General features: G+C 44.4%; 1 protein-coding gene across 4 annotated transcripts in view; it reads left to right on the forward strand.

Moving 5' to 3' along the window:
* LOC129706782 (solute carrier family 12 member 7-like) overlaps nucleotides 1-24,007 on the forward strand; it is a 286,498-nt gene that overhangs the window by 195,220 nt on the left and 67,271 nt on the right. For all 4 annotated transcript variants that reach the window (XM_055651265.1, XM_055651281.1, XM_055651273.1 and 1 more), the window contains exons 5-11: nucleotides 610-664; nucleotides 2,915-3,045; nucleotides 4,627-4,868; nucleotides 15,636-15,847; nucleotides 18,527-18,694; nucleotides 21,862-21,959; nucleotides 23,534-23,592. In XM_055651265.1, coding sequence (XP_055507240.1) covers nucleotides 610-664; nucleotides 2,915-3,045; nucleotides 4,627-4,868; nucleotides 15,636-15,847; nucleotides 18,527-18,694; nucleotides 21,862-21,959; nucleotides 23,534-23,592 — 965 coding nt within the window. The remainder of the gene's footprint in view (nucleotides 1-609; nucleotides 665-2,914; nucleotides 3,046-4,626; nucleotides 4,869-15,635; nucleotides 15,848-18,526; nucleotides 18,695-21,861; nucleotides 21,960-23,533; nucleotides 23,593-24,007) is intronic.

Below are 24,007 nucleotides of genomic sequence, written 5' to 3' on the forward strand. Positions count from 1 at the left end.
ACCATATATGGAAATTCCTTGGCAAATCTCCCACCGTCTCTGACAGTGTTTGTTGGGACAAAATTCTGGATCATCCACTTAACACCATTTAACCATATAACCATATAACAATTACAGCACGGAAACAGGCCATCTCGACCCTTCTAGTCCGTGCCGAACACGTATTCTCCCCTAGTCCCATATACCTGTGTTCAGACCATAACCCTCCATACCTTTCCCGTCCATATAACTATCCAATTTATTTTTAAATGATGAAAATGAACCTGCCTCCACCACCTTCTCTGGAAGCTCATTCCACACAGCCACCACTCTCTGAGTAAAGAAGTTCCCCCTCATGTTAGATTTAGCGATACTTTATTTGCTATTAGGAATCTCTATATTTTTGAGAAGGATTGCTGGAAGCGTTTCAAAAATAACTTTGTTAAAGCTAATTATAAGTTGTTCTTGCCAGCCATGTTTGCACCGTAAAATTATTATTTTTCACACAAGTAAAAGGAGAGTAAACCATTGGATGAAGCGTTAACAAAGCATTACTGGTAACGTTGTAGATTTACTGTGCATCTTTCTGTGGGGGCGTCAAGTTAATTTTCACCTGATTTGTATCCACAGACCTCGCTAACTGCAATATCGATGAGTGCGATAGCAACCAATGGTGTGGTGCCAGGTAAATAAACACTGTTTATAAAGTGATATCTCACAAGAAAGGATTTTAACACAATAGAAATGTCTGGTATCTCCTGTTATGGCACCAGTTGTCTCAGTGATTTTTATTTTGAACCTGTGTATAAACAGTCATTAGCATTGTTCAGACACTTCAGTGGCCAGACTCAGACCCTTCAATTTGAGTAAAATCACAATAATAATTAGATTTTCTGAAGATCCTTTAATGTATTTCAACTTTCATTTTAAATGTTGCGCTGTTGTGTCGAGCACAAATGAAGTTGTTTGAACATGGGCAGGAACATTTTTCTAATAGATTCATTGAATTGTGAGGTGCTACACCTTGGCAGGACAAATCAAAATAGGACGTACATGGTAAATGGTAGGGAATTGAAGAATACAGTTGAACAGAGGGATCTGGGAATAACCGTGCATAGTTCCTTGAAGGTGGAATCTCATATAGATAGGGTGGTAAAGAAAGCTTTTGGTATGCTAGCCTTTATAAATCAGAGCATTGAGTATAGAAGCTGGGATGTAATGTTAAAATTGTACAAGGCATTGGTGAGACCAAATCTGGAGTATGGTGTACAATTTTGGTCGCCCAATTATTGGAAGGATGTCAACAAAATAGAGAGAGTACAGAGGAGATTTACTAGAATGTTGCCTGGGTTTCAACAACTAAGTTACAGAGATAGGTTGAATAAGTTAGGTCTTTATTCTCTGGAGCGCAGAAGGTTAAGGGGGGACATGAGGACATGACTTCTGAATTAAGGGACAGAAGTTTAGGGGTAACATGAGGGGGAACGTCTTTACTCAGAGAGTGGTAGCGGTGTGGAATGAGCTTCCAGTGGAAGTGGTGGAGGCAGGTTCGTTGGTATCATTTAAAAATAAATTGGATAGGCATATGGATGAGAAGGGAATGGAGGGTTATGGTATGAGTGCAGGCAGGTGGGACTAAGGGAAACAAGTTGTTCGGCACGGACTTGTAGGGCGGAGATGGCCTGTTTCCGTGCTGTAATTGTTATATGGTTATATGGGTATTGATGCAGTAATGTGCCTGGTGCAGGAGAAAGAGACTACTGCATAGAGTCAACGGTTTCAAAGGTCTTTTATTGTCACCTGTACTACTTAAGGTACATTGATATTCGTATTACCATACAGCCATGCTAAAAAAAGCAACAAGACACACAACTAAATAAAAGTTAACATAAACAGCAGATTCCCCACATTCCTCCCTGTGATGGAATGCAATAAAGTCTAATCTTCCCTCATTTTTCTCCTGCGGTCGGGGCAGTCGAACGTTCCGCAGTCGGGCGATCGATGGCCTCCCAGCCTGGCTGATCATCCAACTCAGTATCCTGTACCTGCCTTCTCTCCATACCCCCTGATCCCTTTAGCCACAAGGGCCACATCTAACTCCCTCTTAAATATAGCCAATGAACCGGCCTCAACGACCTTCTGTGGCAGAGAGTTCCAGAGATTCACCACTCTCTGTGTGAAAAAAGTTCTTCTCATCTCGGTTTTAAAGGATTCCCCCCTTATCCTTAAGCTGTGACCCCTTGTCCTGGACTTCCCTAACATCGGGAACAATCTTCCTGCATCTAGCCTGTCCAACCCCTACCATACACCTGAAGACATTCAGCAGAGTCTTCATTGACATACCTAATGTCCTCGACCTTCTAAGGAATTAGAGGCGTTAATAGGCGTTAATCAAAATGTGCTGGGTCTTGGACAAATGTTCAGAGATGTGCAGCCCCAGGAAGTTGAAGTTGTTGACTCTCTCCACCTCCAACCCATTGATGAAAACAGGTTTGTGGACCCTTGGCCTTCCTCTTTAACAAGTTAACAATTAGCTTATTGGTTTTACTGACATTGAGAGCAAGGATGCTGTCTGGCACCACTCAATCAGACGATTGATCCCCCTGCCATATTCTGACTCATCATTATCTAATTCATCCAATAATGATAATGTCTATATCGAATCAGACCTGCGTTACTGGTTATGCAGTCATCGGCGAGCAGAACAGGGGGCTGAGCACACAGTCTTGAAGTGCTTGTGTGCTGATCGTTATTGAGGACAGCTACAGTTTCCAAAACCATTAGTAATCATCACCATCAGCTAGTTTATGACAGTACTTTTGGATTGTTGCTCCTGCTGAAGTGTTGTGTTTTACTCTGAGCCATATTATCGGTGATTAAAATCTAATCATGTTTCTCATCAGCAGTCCTCTCACTAGTGTTCCTTTGTTCATAGCTGGAGGCTCCTACTACATGATTTCAAGGTCCTTGGGTCCGGAGTTTGGAGGGGCTGTGGGCCTGTGCTTTTATCTGGGAACAACATTTGCTGGAGCCATGTACATCCTGGGGACAATTGAGATTCTGTTGGTGAGTTGGTTTCAGCTGGAGCCGAGTCGAGCCCAAAACATTTTGGTGGAATCCTAATTCTTTCAAAGCATTTTTAAGTATGTAATGTATTGCATCATCATTTAATCAGGAGGAGAATGAATAGGCCATTTCACACCTCCTACTGATTCCATGATTTGATTAAACTTTGGTCAATTGATATGTTACTGCTGACTTGTGGGTGCAATCCATTAGTCAGCCCCTGAATGCACTGATTTGTATTATAGTCTAATGCCCCTGTCCCACTTAGGAAACCTGAACGGAAACCCCTGGAGACTTTGCGCCCCACCCAAGGTTTCCGTGCGGTTCCCGGAGGTTGCAGGTGGTTGCCGGAGGTTGCAGGTAGTGGAAGCAGGTAGGGAGACTGACAAAAACCTCTGGGAACCGCACGGAAACTTTGGGTGGGGCACAAAGTCTCCAGAGGTTTCCGTTCAGGTTTCCTAAGTGGGACAGGGGCATGATGAATACTGTCTGTCCGTGTAGCTGACCTACACGGTGTTTTGTTGGAGCTGTGACAGAGTCCCTTGAAAAGAATGAGGAACAGGAACATTTGACAAGTTTTCCCTTCTAAAGGCTATTAGCTGAAACTTCCACACCCTAATATTTCCAAATGGGAATAAATCCTATCCTGAAGAATTCTGTCCAATAATCTCCCAACCACTGACATGACGCTCACCAGCCAAAGGTTCCCTAGTTTATCTCTACCTCCTTTCTTAAACAAAGGAACAGCATTGGCCATTCTCCAGTCCACCGGGACCTCAATGGGGGAGAAGTAAAGATCCTTGTCAAAACTCCTGCAACCTTGCCTCCCTCAGTAACCTGGGATAGATCCCAGAACATATCAATCTTAATGTTTTTCTGGAGTCTCAGCACCACCACCTCGATCTCCATCTGCCCTCGTGTATTTGTATTCTCCAAAATTCTCCCATTTGTTTTATTATAAGTTAATAATAATGTGGGCAGCATCTTGCTTTAATTTTTGCACCCTCTTTTAACTACCAACTCATCCAAAACTTTAATTGCCTGTACATTAGTCTTATCAATTCCCATTCAACTTGCCATCTAAACCAAGAGGCAATGCCACTCTGAATACCAAAACAAATTACCACAGTTTTTTGGAAATCTCAACGTTTCACCTTTGTGGAAGCAGAAAGGAGTTTCCATATCCTAAATCTCGCTTTAAATTTGGGAGATGCTACTGAAGTGGCGTAGAGGAAATGGCTGCCTATTTGTGCCATCACTGTTGTCCTATCCAGTGGTGCCTTCGGATACTTCCAGCTGTTGCTGTTGTCCTACCTAAACCCTATTGTCCTGCCTGGGCACAGTGTGTCTAAATAATCTGAAGACTCCTGACTGCTTGACCGTTGGAAGTGAAAGGTATTTAACACGTGTGGAATTGTACTCAGTATAAATTGTGTTCACAAGGGGCAGCTGAGTGCAGATAGAAATGTAACAGCTGTAAAGTAAAACCTGAAATCTTCAAGATTGCCACATTTTTTTGTACGTTTTTGAATAGTAATTCATTAGGTTTTCTAGGTCTAAATGCACAAACTTTCCTTCTAGACCTACATTGTTCCAAGTGCAGCTATATTCAAATCAGAAGATCCCAACAAAGAATCCCAGGCCATGCTGAATAACATGAGGTTGTATGGCACGTGTACAATCGCTCTGATGGCCACTGTGGTATTTGTAGGAGTCAAGTACGTCAACAAACTGGCTCTTGTTTTCCTGGCCTGCGTCATCCTTTCCATCTTCTCTATCTATGCAGGGGTCATCAAAAGTGGCTTCAGTCCGCCAGACTTTCCGTAAGTAATTTCATCTCAATTTAGTCCAGTTTAGTTTATTGTCGCCTGTATGGAGGTACAGTGAAAAGCTTTTGTTGCATGCTATCCAGTAGGCAGAAAGACAATACATGGTTAAAATTCAAGCCATTTATAGTATACTAGACTGTGGGACCCGTTGGGTCCCTGTCACAAGGGAGGCCTGGTCCCCCAATGCAACCCGTTCCCCCAGCGTAATATTCCACCACTCGCCCATAGCCACCACGGGAGGTCTGGTCCCCCAACGCAACCCGTTCCCCAACGCAATATTCCACCACTCACCCGTTCCCCCAACGCAACCCGTTCCCCCAACACAATATTCCACCACGAAATATTCCACCGCTCGCCCTTAGCCCCCAACTGTGCTCATTTTCCCTTATTCACCCTCCCTCATTTTAAACTGGCAGGACTCTGTGTCCTGGGATTGCAACATTGTAGCGGACAAGGCTACAATCCCATTGTGATGTCATAGCTGTAACTGCCAATGAAGAAGAAAGGAATTCTTCTCAAATTGGGATTTTGTAAAGTTAAAAATGTGAATAACTTGTAAAATATAACATCAATTTGAACAGAACTTGATACCCCGCACTACAGGATGATGCTGAGTAAGGTGTTGCAAACATTGTAGTACTATCGTGTACGATTTTGACGTAGTTCAGGCCATGAAAAGCACACAAATAAACACGCTCACTCACAGACAAGATGAGAGTTTTAGTAATAACTACTAGACCAAATGGGACCCGTTGTGTCCCTGTCACACGGGAGGGCTGGTCCCCAAATGCAATATTCCACCACTCACCGATAGCCCCCAACTGCGCAGGCGTGACTGACATGTCCCGTTGTGACGCCATAGATCCCCGTTGTGACGCGAGTCACGGCAACCCTCCTCAACTGCACCTCGCTATCCCTCTTCCTACCCCTATCCTCCTCCATTCCCCCTCATCCCCCAACACTCCATCGCCCTCCTCTTTACCATCCCTCTTCTCCCGTCTCCTCTCCTCCCCCACTCCCTCCCTCACCTCTCCCTCCCTCTCCTTTCCGCTACCTTTAGTCACTCTCGCCATAACTGCTATCCCTTCCCTACCCCCCTCCTCTCCCGCTATCCCATCTTCCCCCACTCCTCACCTCCCCCCTATCTCATCCCCCCCAACCTCCCTCCTCACCTCCCCCACTTTCCCCTCCTTCTTCCTCCCTACTCCCTCAATCCCCCCCGTCTCTCTCCACGCCAGGATTTCGATGTAAACCTCCGCCAGCGCCGTTTTCTCCACCACTCAGCGGTGGGCCGAACGGTCTGGATCTGCGGGAGGGGGAGTGAGAGGCTGTCAGGGGGGGGATGGGCCAAGCAGCGCAGAGCCTCACGTGCCGATGCTCTCTTTCCCCGCGGGTCCGAAGCTTCAGCGCCAAGGCGCGGATGCCAGCTCGGCCTCTCCCCGCCCCCGGACCCCGCACCGGTTCCAACCCCATCCTTGCCCCCGGTTCCGCTCCTACCCTTGCCGGAGTGGCAGGTGAAAGGGAAAAAAGATGGCGGTCTGAAATTCTGCAAAGCCCAGAACTGTGGCTGAGGAGCGTTTGGGTGTCCTTTGTAATTCCAGTCAAGTAAAGGCGGCAAATGGGGCACTGTTTTAATTTTTTTGGTAAAAAATGTGATTAACATAAAATATAACATAGTCGGAACAAAAGTTGACACAACACACCACAGGACAATGGTGAGTAAAGTGGTGCAAAAAATTGTAACGCTATCGTGTACCGTTTTGGTGTGATTCAGGACATGAGTCACAGACAGCCTCACAGACACTCACAACCAAACAAAATGAGAGTTTTAGTAATATATGATATAACCTATCTATCTACCTATATATGTGTGTGTGTGTGTGTGTGTGTGTGTGTATATATACACACATCCACACACACACACACACACACGCACACACATACACACACACACACGCACACGTGCGTGTGTGTGTGTGTGTATGTGTGTGTGTGTGTGTGTGTGTGTGTGTGTGTGTGTGTGTGTGTGTGTGTGTGTGTATGTGTGTGTGTGTGTGTGTGTGTGTGTGTGTGTGTGTGTGTGTGTGTGTGTGTGTGTGTGTGTGTGTGTGTGTGTGTGTGTGTGTGGGTGTATATATATACACACACCCACACCACACACACACACACACACACACACACACACACACACACACACACACACACACACACACACACACACACACACACACACACACACACACACACACACACATATAGGCAGATAGATACAAGATAAGGGAATAATGTTTATTGCAAGGTAAAGCCAGCAAAGTCCGGTCAAGGATAGTCTGAGGGTCACCAAAGAGGTAGATAGTAGTTCAGCACAGATCTCTGGTTGTGGTAGGATGATTCAGTTACCTGATAACAGCTGGGCAGAAACTGTTGCTGCATCTGGAGGTGTGCGTTTTCACACTTCTTTACCTTTTGCCAGATGGGAGAGAGGAGAAAAGGGAGCGGCCAGGGTGTGACTGGTCCTTGATTCTGCTGCTGGACTTGCTGAGGCAGCGTGACGTATAAATGGAGTCAACAAAAGGGAGTTCGGTTTGTGTGATGGTCTGGGCTGCGTCCACAATTCACTGCAGTTTCTTGCGGTCTTGGATGGAGCTATTTCTAAACCAAACTGTGATGCATCCAGATAAAATGCTTTCGATGGTGTATCAGTAGAAGTTGCTGAACTTCCTAAGCCTTCAAAGGAGGTAGAGGCATTGGTTTGCTTTCTTAGTCATTGTATCAATATGGGTGGTTCAGGAGAAATTGTTGGTGATATTGACACCTAGAAATTTGAAGTTTTCAACCATCTCTACTTCAGCACCGTCAATGCAAACTGGGGTATGTGCACCGCTTCTCTTCCTGAAGTTGATCACTATCTCCTTTGCCTTCCTGACAATGACAGGGAAGTTGTTGTCTCAATAGACAATATACGATAGGTGCAGGAGTAGGCCATTCGGCCCTTCGAGCCTGCACCGACATTCAATATGATCATGGCTGATCATCCAACTCAGTATCCTGTACCTGCCTTCTCTCCATACCCCCTGATCCCTTTAGCCACAAGGGCCACATCTAACTGCCTCTTAAATATAGCCAATGAACGGGCCTCAACTACCTTCTGCGGCAGAGAATTCCACAGATTCACCACTCTCTGTGTGAAAAAGTTTTCCTCATCTCAGTTCTAAAAGATTTCCCCCTTATCCTTAAACTGTGATGGTGGAAAGGGTTGCAGATGGGAAGATGTGTTTAATAGAGGGGTCCATGCCGAGATGACGGAAAATTTCTGTTGTCCTGGCGGCATTGCAGAGTCGGCCTGGCCAAACGTAAGATGTTCATGTTCTCCACCGTTGCTCCACTGCTGTAGGCCACGTCTGGTCCACGTGACCAGCCTATTAGAGCAGAATCCGGTCCAGCAAGGCTGGAAAAGTCTGTTGCAGGGCTTCCAGTGGCTGACCAGAGGAGACACGTGTGATTACTGGTAGAACCTAGAAACATAGAAATTAGGTGCAGGAGTAGGCCATTCGGTCCTTCGAGCCTGCACCACCATTCAATATGATCATGGCTGATCATCCAACTCAGTATCCCGTACCTGCCTTCTCTCCATACTCCCTGATCCCCTTAGCCACAAGGGCCACATCTAACTCCCTCTTAAATATAGGCAATGAACTGGCCTCAACTACCCTCTGTGGCAGAGAGTTCCAGAGATTCACCACTCTCTGTGTGAAAAAAGTTCTTCTCATGTCGGTTTTAAAGGGGGTCCCCATCCCGAGCTGACGACCCCTTGTCCTGGACTTCCCCAACATCGGGAACAATCTTCCTGCATCTAGCCTGGCCAACCCCGTAAGATTTTCATGTTTCTATACGATCCCCTCTCAATCTTCTAAATTCTAGAGAGTATAAACCAAGTCTATCCAGTCTTTCTTATAAGACAGTCCTGACATCCCAGGAATCAGTCTGGTGAACCGTCTCTGCACTCCCTCTATGGCAATAATGTCCTTCCTCAGATTTGGAGACCAAAACTGTACGCATAGATTGTTTCATCTATGTTCCATACCCATGTTCCCTGAAGAATGAGGACATCTCGGATGTTCTAGGATGGAACACCTCATCTTGGGCGGTGGAGATGGAGGAATTGAGAGAGTCTCTCATCTGATCTGGAGGAATAGCACCTCGTATTCCTTTTTTCTCCAGAGATGCTGCCTGACCCTCTGAGTTATTCCATTAATTTAATTTAGTTTAGTTTATTGTTGTCACTAGAGCCAAGGTGCAGTGAAAAGCATTTGTTGGCATGCTATCCAGTCACAGAACTGATGGGATCTATCCCAGGTTATTGAAAAAGGCTAAGGAGGAGATCGGGGAGAGCCTTGACAAGGATTTTTGTGCCTTTTCTTGCCACAGGGGTGGCACCAGAGAACTGGAGAGTAGCCAATGTTGTTCCTTTGTTTAAGAAGGTAAGTAGAGAGAATTCAGTGAATTATAGGCGGGTGCATTTAGCATCAGTGTTAAGGAAGCTTTTGGAGAGGATTCTTTGGGACAAGATTTACTCCTATTTGGAACAGAATGAGTAATGTGGGACTGCCAACATGGCTTTATACACAGCATGTCAATTCAATTCAATTCAATTCAATTTATTTGTCATTTGGACCCCTTGAGGCCCAAACGAAATGACGTTTCTGCAGCCATACATTACAAACAAATAGACCCAAGACACAACATAATTTACATAAACATCCATCACTGTTGTCATGTCTTACTAACTTGGATGAGCTTTTTGAGAAGGTGATGAAGATGATTGACGAGGGTAGGGCAGTGAATGTTGTTCAGACCTCTGGTGTTTGTGATATACGTAAATGACTGTGTGATTATGTGACTCCATGTTTATATTTGTGATACATGTAAATGGAGGGTAGCTAATGTTATCCCACTTTTTAAGAAAGGCAGGAGAGAGAAAACAGGGAATTATAGACCAGCCTGACATCGGTGGTGGGGAAGATGCCGGAGTCAATTATAAAAGATGAGATAGCCGAACATTTGGATAGCAGTAACAGGATCGGTCCGAGTCAGCATGGATTTACGAAGGGGAAATCAAGCTTGACTAATCTTCTGGAAATTTTTTGAAGATGTAACTAGGAAAATGGACAAGGGAGAGCTAGTGGATGTAGTGTACCTGGACTTTCAGAAAGCATTTGATAAGGTCCCACATAGGAGATGAGTGGGCAAAATTAGATTCAGATTCATATTGAAACTTTATTGTCATTGTGCAGTGTACAGTACAGAGCAAAGAAATGCAGTTAGCATCTCCCTAGAAGAGCGACATAGAATATGAGCAATAAATAAATATATTTAAGTGCATACAGTCATAGTAGCGCAATTATTATTATTTTTTTTATTGGGGGTAGAGGATAGAGAAGTGGTTGGCAGACAGGAAACAAAGAGTAGGGATTAACGGGTCCCTTTCAGAATGGTAGGCAGTGACTAGAGGGGTACCGCAAGGCTCGGTGCTGAGACCACAGCTATTTACAATATACATCAATGATTTGGATGAAGGGATTCAAAGTAACATTAGCAAATGACACATTTGCAGATGACACAAAGTTGGGTAGCAGTGTGAACTGTGAGGAGGATGCTATGAGAATGCAGGGTGACTTGGACAGGTTGGAGGAGTGGGCAGATGCATGGCAGATGAAGCTTAATGTGGATAAATGTGAGGTTATCCACTTTGGTAGCAAAAACAGGAAGGCAGATTACTATCTAAATGGCGTCAAGTTGGGAAAAGGGGAAGTACAACGGGATCTGGGGGTCCTTGTACATCAGTCTATGAAAGTAAGCATGCAGGTACAGCAGGCAGTGAAGAAAGCAAATGGCATGTTGGCCTTTATAACACGAGGAATGGAATATAGGAGCAAAGAGGTCCTTCTGCAGTTGTACAGAGCCCTAGTGAGACCACACCTGGAGTATTGTGTGCAGCTTTGGTCCCCTAATTTGAGGAAGGACATTCTTGCTATTGAGGGAGTGCAGCGTAGGTTTACAAGGTTAATTCCTGGGATGGCGGGACTGTCATGTGCTGAGAGAATGGAGCAGCTGGGCTTGTACACTCTGGAGTTCAGAAGGATGAGAGGATATATTATTGAAAAACATATAAGATTGTTAAGGGTTTGGACACGCTGGAGGCAGGAAACATGTTCCCGATGTTGGGGGAGTCCAGAACCAGGGGCCACAGTTCAGGAATAAGGAGTAAGCCATTTAGAACGGAGACGAGGAAACACTTTTTCTCACAGAGAGTGGCGAGTCTGTGGAATTCTCTGCCTCAGAGGGTGGTGGAGGCCGGTTCTCTGGATGCTTTCAAGAGAGAGCTTGATAGGGTTCTTAAAAATAGCGGAGTCAGGGGATATGGGGAGAAGGCAGGAACGGGGTACTGTTTGTGGATGATCAGCCATGATCACATTGATTGGCGGTGTTGGCTCGAAGGGTCGAATGGCCTACTCCTGCACCTAATGTCTATTGACGTTAAACATAGATGGGTTTGTTAATAAATTTGCAGATGACACCAAGATTTCTGGGGTCACAGATTGTGATGAAGGCTGTCAAAGTAAACAATAGGATATACAGTAGATCAGCTAAAGAAATGAGCAGAGAAATGGCAGTTGGTGTTGGATCTGAGCAAGTGGGAGCTGTTGCATTTTGTGGAGGTCAAATGCAAGGGGAAAATCCTGACCATCTGGGTGGGGTCTTCAATTTTTCCATGTGACTGTCTTCCTCCGAGTGGTCTGCTTTCTCCTATATCCTAAACATGTGTGGTTCATTGACCACTGTAATCTATTCTTATCGAGTTCACATCACAAGATTAGATATTGTTCAGACGGAGCTGAACACACTTCTCGGCATCTTCATTGTAGGCAGCTGTGCATTGGTTTTCCGGTTGAGGGCATTTAGTTAGGTGTTCCATTGTTTGTGGTTCAATACCACATTCGCAGGTGACATAGTTGAAGTTATATCCCCACTTGTTTAGAGACACCTTTGCCCTGCCAACACCAGTTCTCAATCGATTGAGACATTCTTATCTGGCCCAACTTGTGTCTGTACCAGCAGGGAGTTGCTCACTTGCCGTTAGTCCCATGGTATTTGAGGGAGATAGAGTGGATATTTTATCACCCCATATGGAGACTCGTGCTTCAATTGTAATGCCAGCCTCAAGAGGAGTCACACAGTTAAGAAAACGTTTACTCGACTTTAGGCGGCTTGGAAATGGTGTCTGGCCAAACATTGGATGTGGTTCATCTGATATCTGCCACTGGCGCTCCTTCATGCTGGCTCCTGCTCTTCTGATGTCTGGTGGGGCTATGCCTGCCAGAAGGTAGAAGCTGTCAGTACTTGTTGGCTTGAGACAACCTGTGACAAGTCTGCAGGAAGCATTGAGGGCTGGGCCCAGCTTGGGTGGACCTTTCCCATATTGGGCATACATACTCAGCAGTAGAATAGTAGAGGGCTAAGGCAGAGGAATGTAGGGTCTGTGGGCTAGCACCCCATCTTGTGTTGGTGAGCTTACTAACAACATTGTTGCGTGCACTCACTTTCGCCTTTGTCTTCTCAATATGCGTCTTGAAGGTAAGACATCTATCGGTCAAGGGTTACACCAACTGGATGCTCACAGTGCTCCAATCTTGTTCCCGAACAGGTCACCTGAAGTTGTCTCTTGGCTTCTCGGTTTCTCAAGTGGAAGGCACACAATTGTGTCTTATATGGGTTTACACGGAGGTAGTTCTCCTCATAATATGATGTTAGTTGATTGAGAGCATCGGTCAGCCTTTCCTCTGCTACTGAAGAATCAGCTGGGGGGCAGTGTTAGCTGTGAGGAGGATGCTAGGAGACTGCAAGGTGACTTGGATAGGCTGGGTGAGTGGGCAAATGTTTGGCAGATGCAGTATATTGTGGATAAATGTGAGGTTATCCATTTTGGTGGCAAAAACAGGAAAGCAGACTATTATCTAAATGGTGGCCGACTAGGAAAAGGGGAGATGCAGTGAGACCTGGGTGTCATGGTACACCAGTCATTGAAAGTAGGCATGCAGGTGCAGCAGGCAGTGAAGAAAGCGAATGGTATGTTAGCTTTCATAGCGAAATTGAGTATAGGAGCAGGGAGGTTCTACTGCAGTTGTACAGGGTCTTGGTGAGACCACACCTGGAGTATTGCGTACAGTTTTGGTCTCCAAATCTGAGCAAGGACATTCTTGCCATAGAGGGAGTGCAGAGAAGGTTCACCAGACTGATTCCTGCGATGTCAGGACTGTCTTATGAAGAAAGACTGGATAGACTTGGTTTATACTCTCTAGAATTTAGGAGATTGAGAGGGGATCTTATAGAAACTTACAAAAATTCTTAAGGGGTTGGACAGGCTAGATGCAGGAAGATTGCTCCCGATGTTTGGGGAAGTCCAGGACAAGGGATCACAGCTTAAGGATAAGGGGGAAATCCTTTAAAACCGAGATGAGAAGAACCTTTTTCACACAGAGAGTGGTGAATCTCTGGAACTCTCTGCCGCAGAGGGTAGTCGAGGCCAGTTCATTGGCTATATTTAAGAGGGAGTTAGATGTGGCCCTTGTGGCTAAGGGGATCAGAGGGTATGGAGAGAAGGCAGGTACGGGATACTGAGTTGGATGATCAGCCATGATCATATTGAATGACGGTGCAGGCTCAGAGGGCCGAATGGCCTATCCTGCACCTAATTTCTATGTTTCAGTATCTTGGGCGGCAACACCCAGGTCATCAGCATGTGCAAAGCGCCAAGTTCCATCACTTCTTGCTTGGTCATTTCGATGTTGAAGAGTAAAGTGCCCGCGAGCGCGACCTAACGTGGTCGTTTGAGCCGTACGGCCTCGCGGAGCCGGTCCCACTTCGATCGTCGGAGCCGTATGCAGTTGTGCGGTGCTGGTCCTGACATCGCTGATTGGTGAGTATGATGTCGGGACCAGCCCCGCACAACTCCATATGGCTCCGCGGTTGGAAGTGGGACCGGCTCCGCGAGGCTGTACGCCTCAAGCCACCACGTTTGGTCGCGCTAGACGCATGCAATCGCATGCTGGTGGGACAGGCCCTTAAGGGAGCAAGCACGCTCCCTGAGGGAGACTATTCTTCAGCCTACACCATTTGCCACCCAACTCCACAAAGAACATCCTGTTCTCCAGCGTACTTGCAATCAGCTCTGTGAGCCGAATGTCCTTCATCATATCCGAGATCTTGCTAAGCAGATATCTGTGGTTGACTGTGTCATATGCTGCAGATAGGTCAACAAAGACTACACTTGTCACCATGCTTTTCTCAAATCCATCTTCGAAGTTTTGTGTGAGGTTGAGAACTTGGCTTGTTGTTGACTTTCCAGGCGGAATTCTGCTTGCTCGGGGATGAGGCGTTCATCTACAGTTTAGGATCAGGCGTTCAAACAGCTTACGTGTGACTAAGACGTGACATCGGCCTGGAGCTCTGGGATTGATGCATCTTTCCCTGGTTTTAACAGTACTATCACATGTGCTTTCTTCCAGATCTTGGGCAGCTTGTTGGTTGCTAGGCAGTGATTGGATAGTTGTAATAACTACCTCCTTGCGTCGGGTCCGAAGTATTTGATCTGCTCAGTTGCGATGCTATCCAAGCCAATTGCCTTTCCTGGTTGAAACTTGAAATGCAGTTTTCAACTCTTCCATGGTTAATGGCATTGTAAAGCCTGGGTCTACCTTGATCTTCCTTTGCCTCTTTCCACTTTTACCATTCAAGAGCAACTTGATTTGCAGTGACCTTGGGCTGCTGAGGAACAAATTTAGGGTCACCACGAAACTTGCGGGTTAGAGATCATACCTTCCTGCTGTTCTTTGACATATCTGTACACTCAACCAGTGCGTTCCAGGCCTTTTGGCACTCCACCCTGCAGCCTCGGGGAATGTGCCTTTGTGCTTTTTCTTAATAAGTTCGCTGAACTTTTGATAGTTTCCTGCTGTTGGTTTGATGTTTTTGATCTTCTGTTCCAGATCAAGTCCGAACCCATTTCAGTCAACTTTCGTGAAGTTAATAGACAATAGGTGCAGGAATAGGCCATTCGGCCCTTTGAGCCAGCATCACCATTCAATGTGATGATCATGGCTGATCGTCCACAATCAGTATGTTTTGCATACAATTGGGTTTTGCGAGTGTGCTTCTTGTGCATAGTGGTGGAAAGATTGGTGGAAACAGGGCTGCAACATGAATGCTCTTTCCTTGACCCCCAGTGTAAATTGCTCTCAAAACAAGTTTATTGTAGGATTAGTGTAAATAAGTGGTTGTTGATCTGCATGGAGTCTTTTGGATGAAGGGACTTTTTCTGTGCTGCTTAATGCTACAGAAGTAACTTAAGTTCATTTTTTCCCCAGCAAATTTGTATAATCATATGATTAGCTAATTTTTTGACATTACTATATGCTCTCAAAATTTATATTTTTGATTGATGTTATTTTAAAGGCAGTAGTAATCTAATAAAGATAGAATTCCTCAATTAAGGTAAGACAGCCAGGAAATATAGCACTAAACCTCAAATCATCGTCAAAAAGATTGGCACATTGCAAATGCTGAAATAGCAAAAGATTTTATGAAGTTTGATTTCCTGGACTTGTAAGCAGGTGACAATTCCTTCTCCTGTGTTCTTGATTTTGTCTTGATAACAGTCTCATGTTATACTTTCCTGTTTTATATCCTCCATATCCTCCATAGCCTATGCCTGCTTGGAAACAGAACATTAGCCTGGAAAGGCTTTGACAAGTGCGCTAAGATTATAATTGAAGGGAACCAGACAGTGACGTCTCAACTCTGGAAAGTTTTCTGTCAGGAGTCCTCTTTCAATGCTACTTGTAATGAATACTTTGAACTCAACAATGTCACGCAGGTCCAAGGGATACCTGGGATTGCCAGCAAAGTAATATTTGGTGAGTGTTATAAAATGGTGATGTATGTGGAAGGAATTTTAATGGATGTTAACATTTGTCCAAATCTTCTTGCTCCATTTCATTAAATAATTTCATATGCATTCATATGTAATTTTTGCGCTTTATGTGAGCTGTTATGTTATGTTCTGTTCTGTTATGTTGTCTGTTTATGATGTCTTGTTTATTCTTCTGTACAGCACTTTGGGCAACATTGGTTGTCTTAAAGTGCTTAACAAATAAAGTTGGATTGGATTGGATTGGAAATAAAGCGAAGCTTTCTCTCTGCACACATATAATGGTAGTTTTCATCGTGGCTTAAGTGTGAACTTAATCACAGTAATGAGATCAAACAAGGCAAAATAAAAACACAACTGGACTCTGGAAAAAGGAAATGAAAATGTATGAAAACGCCAACTAATTGGAGTGTTATCAGGATAAATAATCAGAATTAATATTTCAGAGCAATAACCTTCCAATAGAGCTCTTTATTTTAATTTCCACAATAAAGGCAAGAGGACCAGGGAACTTGGGGCGGTCAGTAATTTGGTCAAGGAGGTGCTGACGGTCCTAATGCGTATGAAGTTAGCAAATCTCCCGGTCCTGATCGGATATATGCAAGGGCACTGGCTGGGTGGAAAGTTACAGGTGCTCTGGTTGAAATATTTGAGTCGTCATTAAATACAGGTGAGGTGCCGGAAGACTGGAGGGTGGAAAATGGTGTGCCTCTATTTAAGAAGGGCTGCCGGGAAAAGCCAGGGAACTGCAGGCCAGCCAGTCTAGCATCTGTGGTTGGCAAGTTACTAGAGAGTATTCTGAGGGAGAAGATAGACAATAGACAATAGGTGCAGGAGTAGGAGAGACTACGGAATGAGACCGATAAAATAGGTGAGCAAACTAGATCTTTATTTCATGATTTTAGGAATAGATAGTAAATTTTTTATTTTATTTTTTTTTTTTTAATGATTTTTTTTATGATACTGCCTGTAAGGGAAATTCATTTCGTTGTCTCAAATTGAGACAATGACAATAAATTTGAGTACAATACAATACAATACAAAATGCAGTCTTTTACCCAGAGTAGGATAATCAAGACGCAGGCGGCATGGAGGGGTAGCGGTAGAGCTGCTTCCTTCCACAGCCAGAGACCCGGGTTTGATCCTACTATGGGATCTGTCTGAATGGAGTATGTACGCTCTCCTCATGACCTGCATGGGTTTTCGCCGAGATCTTCGGTTTCCTCCCACACTCCAAAGACATACAGGTTTGTGGGTTAATTGGTTAGGTATAAATGGAAATTGTCCCTTGTGTGTAAGGTAGTGCTGATGTGCGGGGATTGTCCGCTCGTCGGCGCGGACTAGTTGGCCGAAGGGCCTGTCTCCGTGTCTAAACTAAAAGGATTGTAGGCGTATGTGGAATGAGCTGCCAGTGGAGGTAGTTGAGTCAAATACTATCACAACCTTTAAAACATATTTGGACAGGTACATGGATAGGATAGGTTGAGAGGGATCTTAGGCAAACATAGGCAGGTGTGGTGGGACTATTGTAGATGGGGCATGTTGGTCGGTGTTAGCAAGTTGGTCTGAGGGGCCTGTTTCCATGCTTTATGACTCTAGTAAAATCAGTTGACTAACATGGAGAGTTGTACGGCCAGAATAATTTCTAGTGCTACAAAGTCCTGTTGGACAATTAAGGGGTCACATTTCTATCTGCTGATGGGAGGATATAGAAAATAGGTGCAGGAGTCCTGCACCTATTTTTATGGCTGATCATCCAATATCAGAACCCCTTTCCTGCTTTTCCCCCATATCCCTTGATTCCATTCGCCCTAAGAGCTATATCCAACTCTCTCTTGAAAACATCCAGTGAATTGGCCTCCACTGCCTTCTGTGGCAGAGAATTCCACAGATTCACAACTCTGGCTGAAAAATGTTTCCTCATCTCAGTCCTAAATGGCCTACCCCTTACACTTAAACTGTGACCCCCTGATTCTGGACTCCCCCAACATGTGAAACATTTTTCCTGGATCTCGCCTGTCCAATCCGTAATGAATTTTATATGTTTCTGTAAGATCGCCTCTCATCCTTCTCGAATCCAGTGAATGTTAGCCCAGTTAATCCATTCTTTCATCATGTGTCGGTCCCGCCATCCCGGGAATTAACCTGGTGAATCTACGCTGCACTCCCTCAATAGCATGAATGTCCTTCTTAACAAGGAGTTGAGTATAGGAGCAAAGAGGTCCTTCTGCAGTCGTACGGGGCCCTAGTGAGACCACACCTGGAGTATTGTGTGCAGTTTTGGTCTCTAACTTTGAGGAAGGACATTCTTGCTATTGAGGGAGTGCAGCGTAGTCCACCTCTCCTTGTAGTCCTGAAATAGGAGAGGCTCTGTGGCCCTGAATTGGCAAAGGATAAAGATCTTGAAGGATTGCAAGACCAGCAGATGTTTAACATTTCACATATGAATGCAGTGCTTTAAAATGTTGTCTATTGATGTGTTCAATTGCACAATAGCAATGTACTCAAAGGGGTTAATTTGAACTTGCCTGGCATCTATTTTCCTGTTTTGTATAGAATTTGTATGTCACCATATACAAATGTTATTTCTTACTGCTTTGAATAGGCTGCTCCTTAACCCAATTTTCCATGGTACTTTGATTCTTTTATTCCTGTTTTCCTTTAGACAATATATGGAGTAATTATGGAACCCAAGGAGAAATGTTGGAAATACGTGGACTGCCATCTATTCCTGCTTCGGATCCTGAAACGACTGTGGGACTGCCATATGTGTTCAGTGACATTGCGACCTACTTCACCATGCTGGTTGGCATCTATTTCCCCTCCGTTACAGGTGATGTTTATGGCTGTGAAGCTACTGTGGGGCATACAATTAACCTGCAGTCCAATGTTTTAAGGTGTAAGCCGAAAGGTATACCACATGGAAGCAGGAACTTGGGGCCAATTTGTCCATGGCCACCAAGTTGGCAATCTGGGCTAGTCCCATTTGCCTGCATTTTATCGATATCCCTCTAAACCCTCCTATCCATATGTCTTTCCAAATGTCTTTTTCAGATTGTAATTCTATAGCTTCCTCTGTAGCTTGTTCCAGACACTGACAACAATCGGAGTGAAAACATTGCCACTGAGATCCCTCTTAAATCTCTTCCCTCTAACCTTAAACTGACCTTAAAGCATACTGACTTACTGCATAACTGCCTGGTTTGGGAACTGTTCAACAGCTGACAGAGCAGCTCTCCAGAGTGTGATTGAAAACTGCCCAGGGTGGGTATCATTGGACTCCCCCTGCCCCCTCTGGAGGACATTTACCACTCCAGGTGCCACAGCAGGACCTGTAATATCGTGAAAGACATTACACATCCTTGTCACCACCTTTTCACACTGCTGCCCTCAGGAAAAAGGTACAGGTCGCTAAAGTCACGCACTGCCAGACTCAAGAACAGCTTTTACCCATCACCAATCTTGGAACTGAACTCTGTCTCGGGAGCGGGTTATGGGGAAGGAGGGGGGGTTGGGAGAGAGTGTTAATTTATGTACATGTGAATCCATGGGTGTGGAGGGAGGGAGTGTAAAAAGTATGTATGTGAATGTTTGAAGTTCTTTTAAATGGAGAGACACAGTAATCTCGTTGTATGTGACACATGCAATGACAATAAAGCATTCTGGTTCTGAAACCAATGACCTCTAGTTTAGAATTCTCTACTCTGGAAAACAAAGTTTAACGTATTCATGCCCATCATGATTTTGCACACTTCAATAGGGTTAGTTTAGTTTGGTTTAATTGATTGTCACGTGCGGAGGTAAAGCAAAAAGCATTTTTGTTGTGTGGTATCCAGCCAACAAAAAGATTGGACATGATTACGATTAAGCTGTTCACAGTTTGCAGATACAAGAGAGGTTATATTATTTAGTGCATCATTAGGGTCTTGCCATTAACTCTCTCCTTACATTCAACCTCCCAAAATGCATCACCTCACACTTGCTTGGGTTAAATTCCATCTACCATTTCTCCACTTATTTCCGCAGCTGACCAACATCACACTGTCTCTTCTGACAGCATCCCTCAATGTCTGCAACCCCTCCAATTTTGGGGCTGTCAGCAAACCTACTCACTAACCCATTTATATTTAAGTCTATGTCATTTACATGTATCACAAACAGCAGAGGAGCCAGCACAGAGCCATGTGGAACTCCACTGGTCACAGGCCTCCAACCAGAATATTTACCTTCCACGACAACTATGAATAAGCCAGTTGTGAATCCATACGACCATGTCATCGTAAATTCCATACATCTTAATCTTCTGAATCCCTACCATGAGGGACTTTATCAAAAGCCTTACTAAAATCCATCTTTCCAAAATCCATCACCCTACTTTCAACAATTCCCTTCATCACCTCCTCAAAAAACTCATCGTTATAGTGAGACACGACCTTCCGTGTACAGAGCCGTTCTGGCTATTCCCAATTAGCCCATTCTCTTCCAAATAAGAGTAAATCCTATCTCAAAGGATTCTCTCCAATAGCTTTCTTACCACTGACGTGAGGCTCGCCACCATGAATTTCCCTAGGTTCTGTAAATGTCGTAGCCTGAGCAACATCTCCATACAACGCAACCTGCAAGGCCAAGTAACATCCCGGTGAATCTCGTCCAAACCCTTTCTAACTTAATGATATCCGTCCTATCGCTGGGCGATCAGAAATGCACACAGTATTTCAAGTTCAGTCTCACCAATGCTCTGTGCAGCTATGTCATGAAGTCATAACCTTTGTACACAATACCCTTCCCAGTGAAGGCAAGTGTGCAAAATGCATCCTTCACCACACTCTCCACCTGAACAGCCACTTTCAGGGAACCATGCCCCTGCAGGCCAAGATCTGTCTATTCTGCAACATACTCCAGTGCTCTACCATTTACTGTGCAAGTCCTGCCCTGATTTGACACAACACCGCACACTTGTCAGAGTTAAATTCCATTTACCATCCCTTCGCCCACTTCCCAACTGATCTAGATCCTGTTATCAATTTAGATATCCTTCTTCAATGTCCACTGATTCACCAATTTTAGTGCCACCTGCAAATGTTCGAGCAGTGTTATCCAAATGGTTAATGTTGAAAACAAACAGCAATACAACCAGCACCGACCTCTTGTGGCAGGCACACTGCAGGTCACTGCCCTGCAATCAGCAAAAGGACTCTCCACAACCACCCTGTCTCAGTTTTAAATCCAATTGGGTAACTCGCCCTGGTCAGTTCATTATTCAACTCTGCTTTACGCCTTCTTTCCCTCACTCACTGGTTGAATAATATAAAGAGTTGGATGTGCATACTTTTAATTGATAGAGCACTTGATTCTAGTTGTACTTGCAGTTCTAGTGTACTTACAGTTGTACAGGGTCTTGGTGAGACCACACCTGGAGTATTTCGTACAGTTTTGGTCTCCAAATCTGAGGAAGGACATTATTGCCATAGAGGGAGTGCAGAGAAGGTTCACCAGACTGATTCCTGTGATGTCAGGACTGTCTTATGAAGAAAGATTGGATAGACTTGGTTTATACTCTCTAGAATTTAGGAGATTGAGAGGGGATCTTATAGAAACATACAAAATTCTTAAGGGGTTGGACAGGCTAGATGCAGGAAGATTGTTCCCGATGTTGGGGTAGTCCAGGACAAGGGGGCACAGCTTAAGGATAAGGGGGAAATCCTTTAAAACCGAGATGAGAAGAACCTTTTTTCACACAGAGAGTGGTGAACCTCTGGAACTCTCTGCCGCAGAGGGTAGTCGAGGCCAGTTCATTGGCTATATTCAAGAGGGAGTTAGATGTGGCCCTTGTGGCTAAGGGGATCAGAGGGTATGGAGAGAAGGCAGGTATGGGGGTGATTAGCCATGATCATATTGAATGGCGGTGCAGGCTTGAAGGGCCGAATGGCCTACTCCTGCACCTAATTTCTATGTTTCTATGTTAATTCTGGACTAAGATTCTTTATTTTTCCTCAACAGGCATCATGGCAGGTTCAAACAGATCTGGAGACTTAAAAGATGCCCAGAAATCCATCCCCACTGGAACATTATTAGCAATTATTACAACTTCTTTCATTTGTATCCTTCCTCTGGGAAATGATCATCCAAAGTTCAAATATGTAATGTAGAAATTGTGCAAATGTCATGGTAGCTGTCGTAAGATCTGTAGATGTGGTAATTTCTAGACAGAAACTTAATCTGCCAATGAAGCCCCATGTTAAGAACCTGACCATTTAATTAATGTCAATGAAGAAAGGGAACTCTGCATATATCTCCACATGGGCCTGGAATAGAGTCAGTCTTACATAGAAACATAGAAATTAGGTGCAGGAGTAGGCCATTCGGCCCTTTGAGCCTGCACCGCCATTCAATATGATCATGGCTGATCATCCAACTCAGTATCCCGTACCTGCCTTCTCTCCATACCCTCTGACCCCCTTAGCCACAAGGGCCACATCTAACTCCCTCTTAAATATAGCCAATGAACTGGCCTCGACTACCCTCTGTGGCAGAGAGTTCCAGAGATTCACCACTCTTACAGTATGGAAACAGGCCCTTCAACCCAACTTGCCCACACTGGCCAACATATCCCATCTACACTAGTCCCACCTGCCTGCATTTGGCCCATATCCCATTAAACCTGTCCTATCCATTTACCTGTCTAAATGTATTTGGACATTTACATTTAATACATTTAAAAAAAAAAATAGTTTCAGCTAGAATTTCACTGACATGCTAGATTTTGCCTGTTAATTGTGCCTGCCCACACATACCTGTGCCAGGTGTGGTGAGCCAGATAAGCTGACGGCCCATCCCTGGGAATTAGGTGGCAAGGTGCAGCAGTGCCTCAGCTCTCTGGTCTCATCCCATCAACCACTGAGGATATGTTCCCATAACAATCCCCATTACTCCACAATTTGGACGTCATGAATGTTTTCCATCATCAAGAAGAAAATAATTAGGACCTGATATTTTTCAACATTTACAAACTTGAAAACTGAAATCAAAAATTTACTTGGAAAAATAGATTTTACGTTTAATTGATAAAACTGGTGGCAGCAATAAATGACAACCATGCAAAAACATGCATTTTGCTTCAAGCCAGCTGCATATGGCTATCAGCAGGCATGACAGAGTACCAACTAAGCCCATTGTGAGCTGCACTGGTCAATATGGTGACAGTGGTGAATAGCTTAACGATAATAACATTTAATAAGGTAACAAGACTTGTGTCTTGTTTAAAGTCAAATTGACTTATTTTAGCCAATTTCCATTTTGTCATGATTCATAGCGATGGAAACTTAACAAAGATTGAACTTTTAAAAACATTTTCTTGAACACTAATGGGGGGGAAAATTCTGTTTGGAATAGAAGTCAAATTGTGTACATTTCAAATGAGTTGTGCCTAGAATGTTTGCTGAGTAGTGTTTGAATACACAGCATTGTTTGCTCTATTCAAGAAAAGTTATGTTGATTTTAAAAATAGCTGTTCATTTCAATCAGAATTTGAAGTATTCTATTTTTGAGATTACAATTATGAAAGTAGATTTGGGCTCTACAGGGATTTTGGTTGTTCTTCAAAGAAAGTAAGATATTAGAAACACAACTAACTTAAGTAACATGACAATAATTTCCTTAACGATTAACCAAATACTTGTCGTGCATTATCCTGTTTGGTGCTTGCATTGAAGGTGTCCTCTTGAGGGACAAGTAAGTGATTTGTACACATTTATGGTGATCTGTCGTAAGATTTTTAGGAAAAACATGAGTGTCCAATTTTGTTGGATTATTAAGTGGATTTGCGTATTAAAAATAATTGGTCGGTGGGGGCGCTGCGAGACTGCTGACCTACCAGCAGCGTGTTCGTTATTTCAACTTTTTTTTTTGGTGTGTCTAGTGTTAGATTGGGTGTCTCTCGGTATGCCTTATGTGGGGGGTGGTGGGGAGGGGTAAGGGGGAAACCACTTTTGGCCGCCTTCTCCAAGGAGAGGCGACTTATTCCATGTCGCCTCCATCGCGGCCTAACACCATGGATTGGAGCGGCCTTTCCCGGAATCAGGCCCGGAGCATCGGCAACAAGCGCAGCGTGGACTTTCCATCACGGAGCGGGCGAACACTTGCCAGG

The sequence above is a fragment of the Leucoraja erinacea genome, chromosome 2 (genome assembly GCF_028641065.1).
Source record: "Leucoraja erinacea ecotype New England chromosome 2, Leri_hhj_1, whole genome shotgun sequence".
Taxonomy (NCBI): Eukaryota; Metazoa; Chordata; class Chondrichthyes; order Rajiformes; family Rajidae; genus Leucoraja; species Leucoraja erinaceus.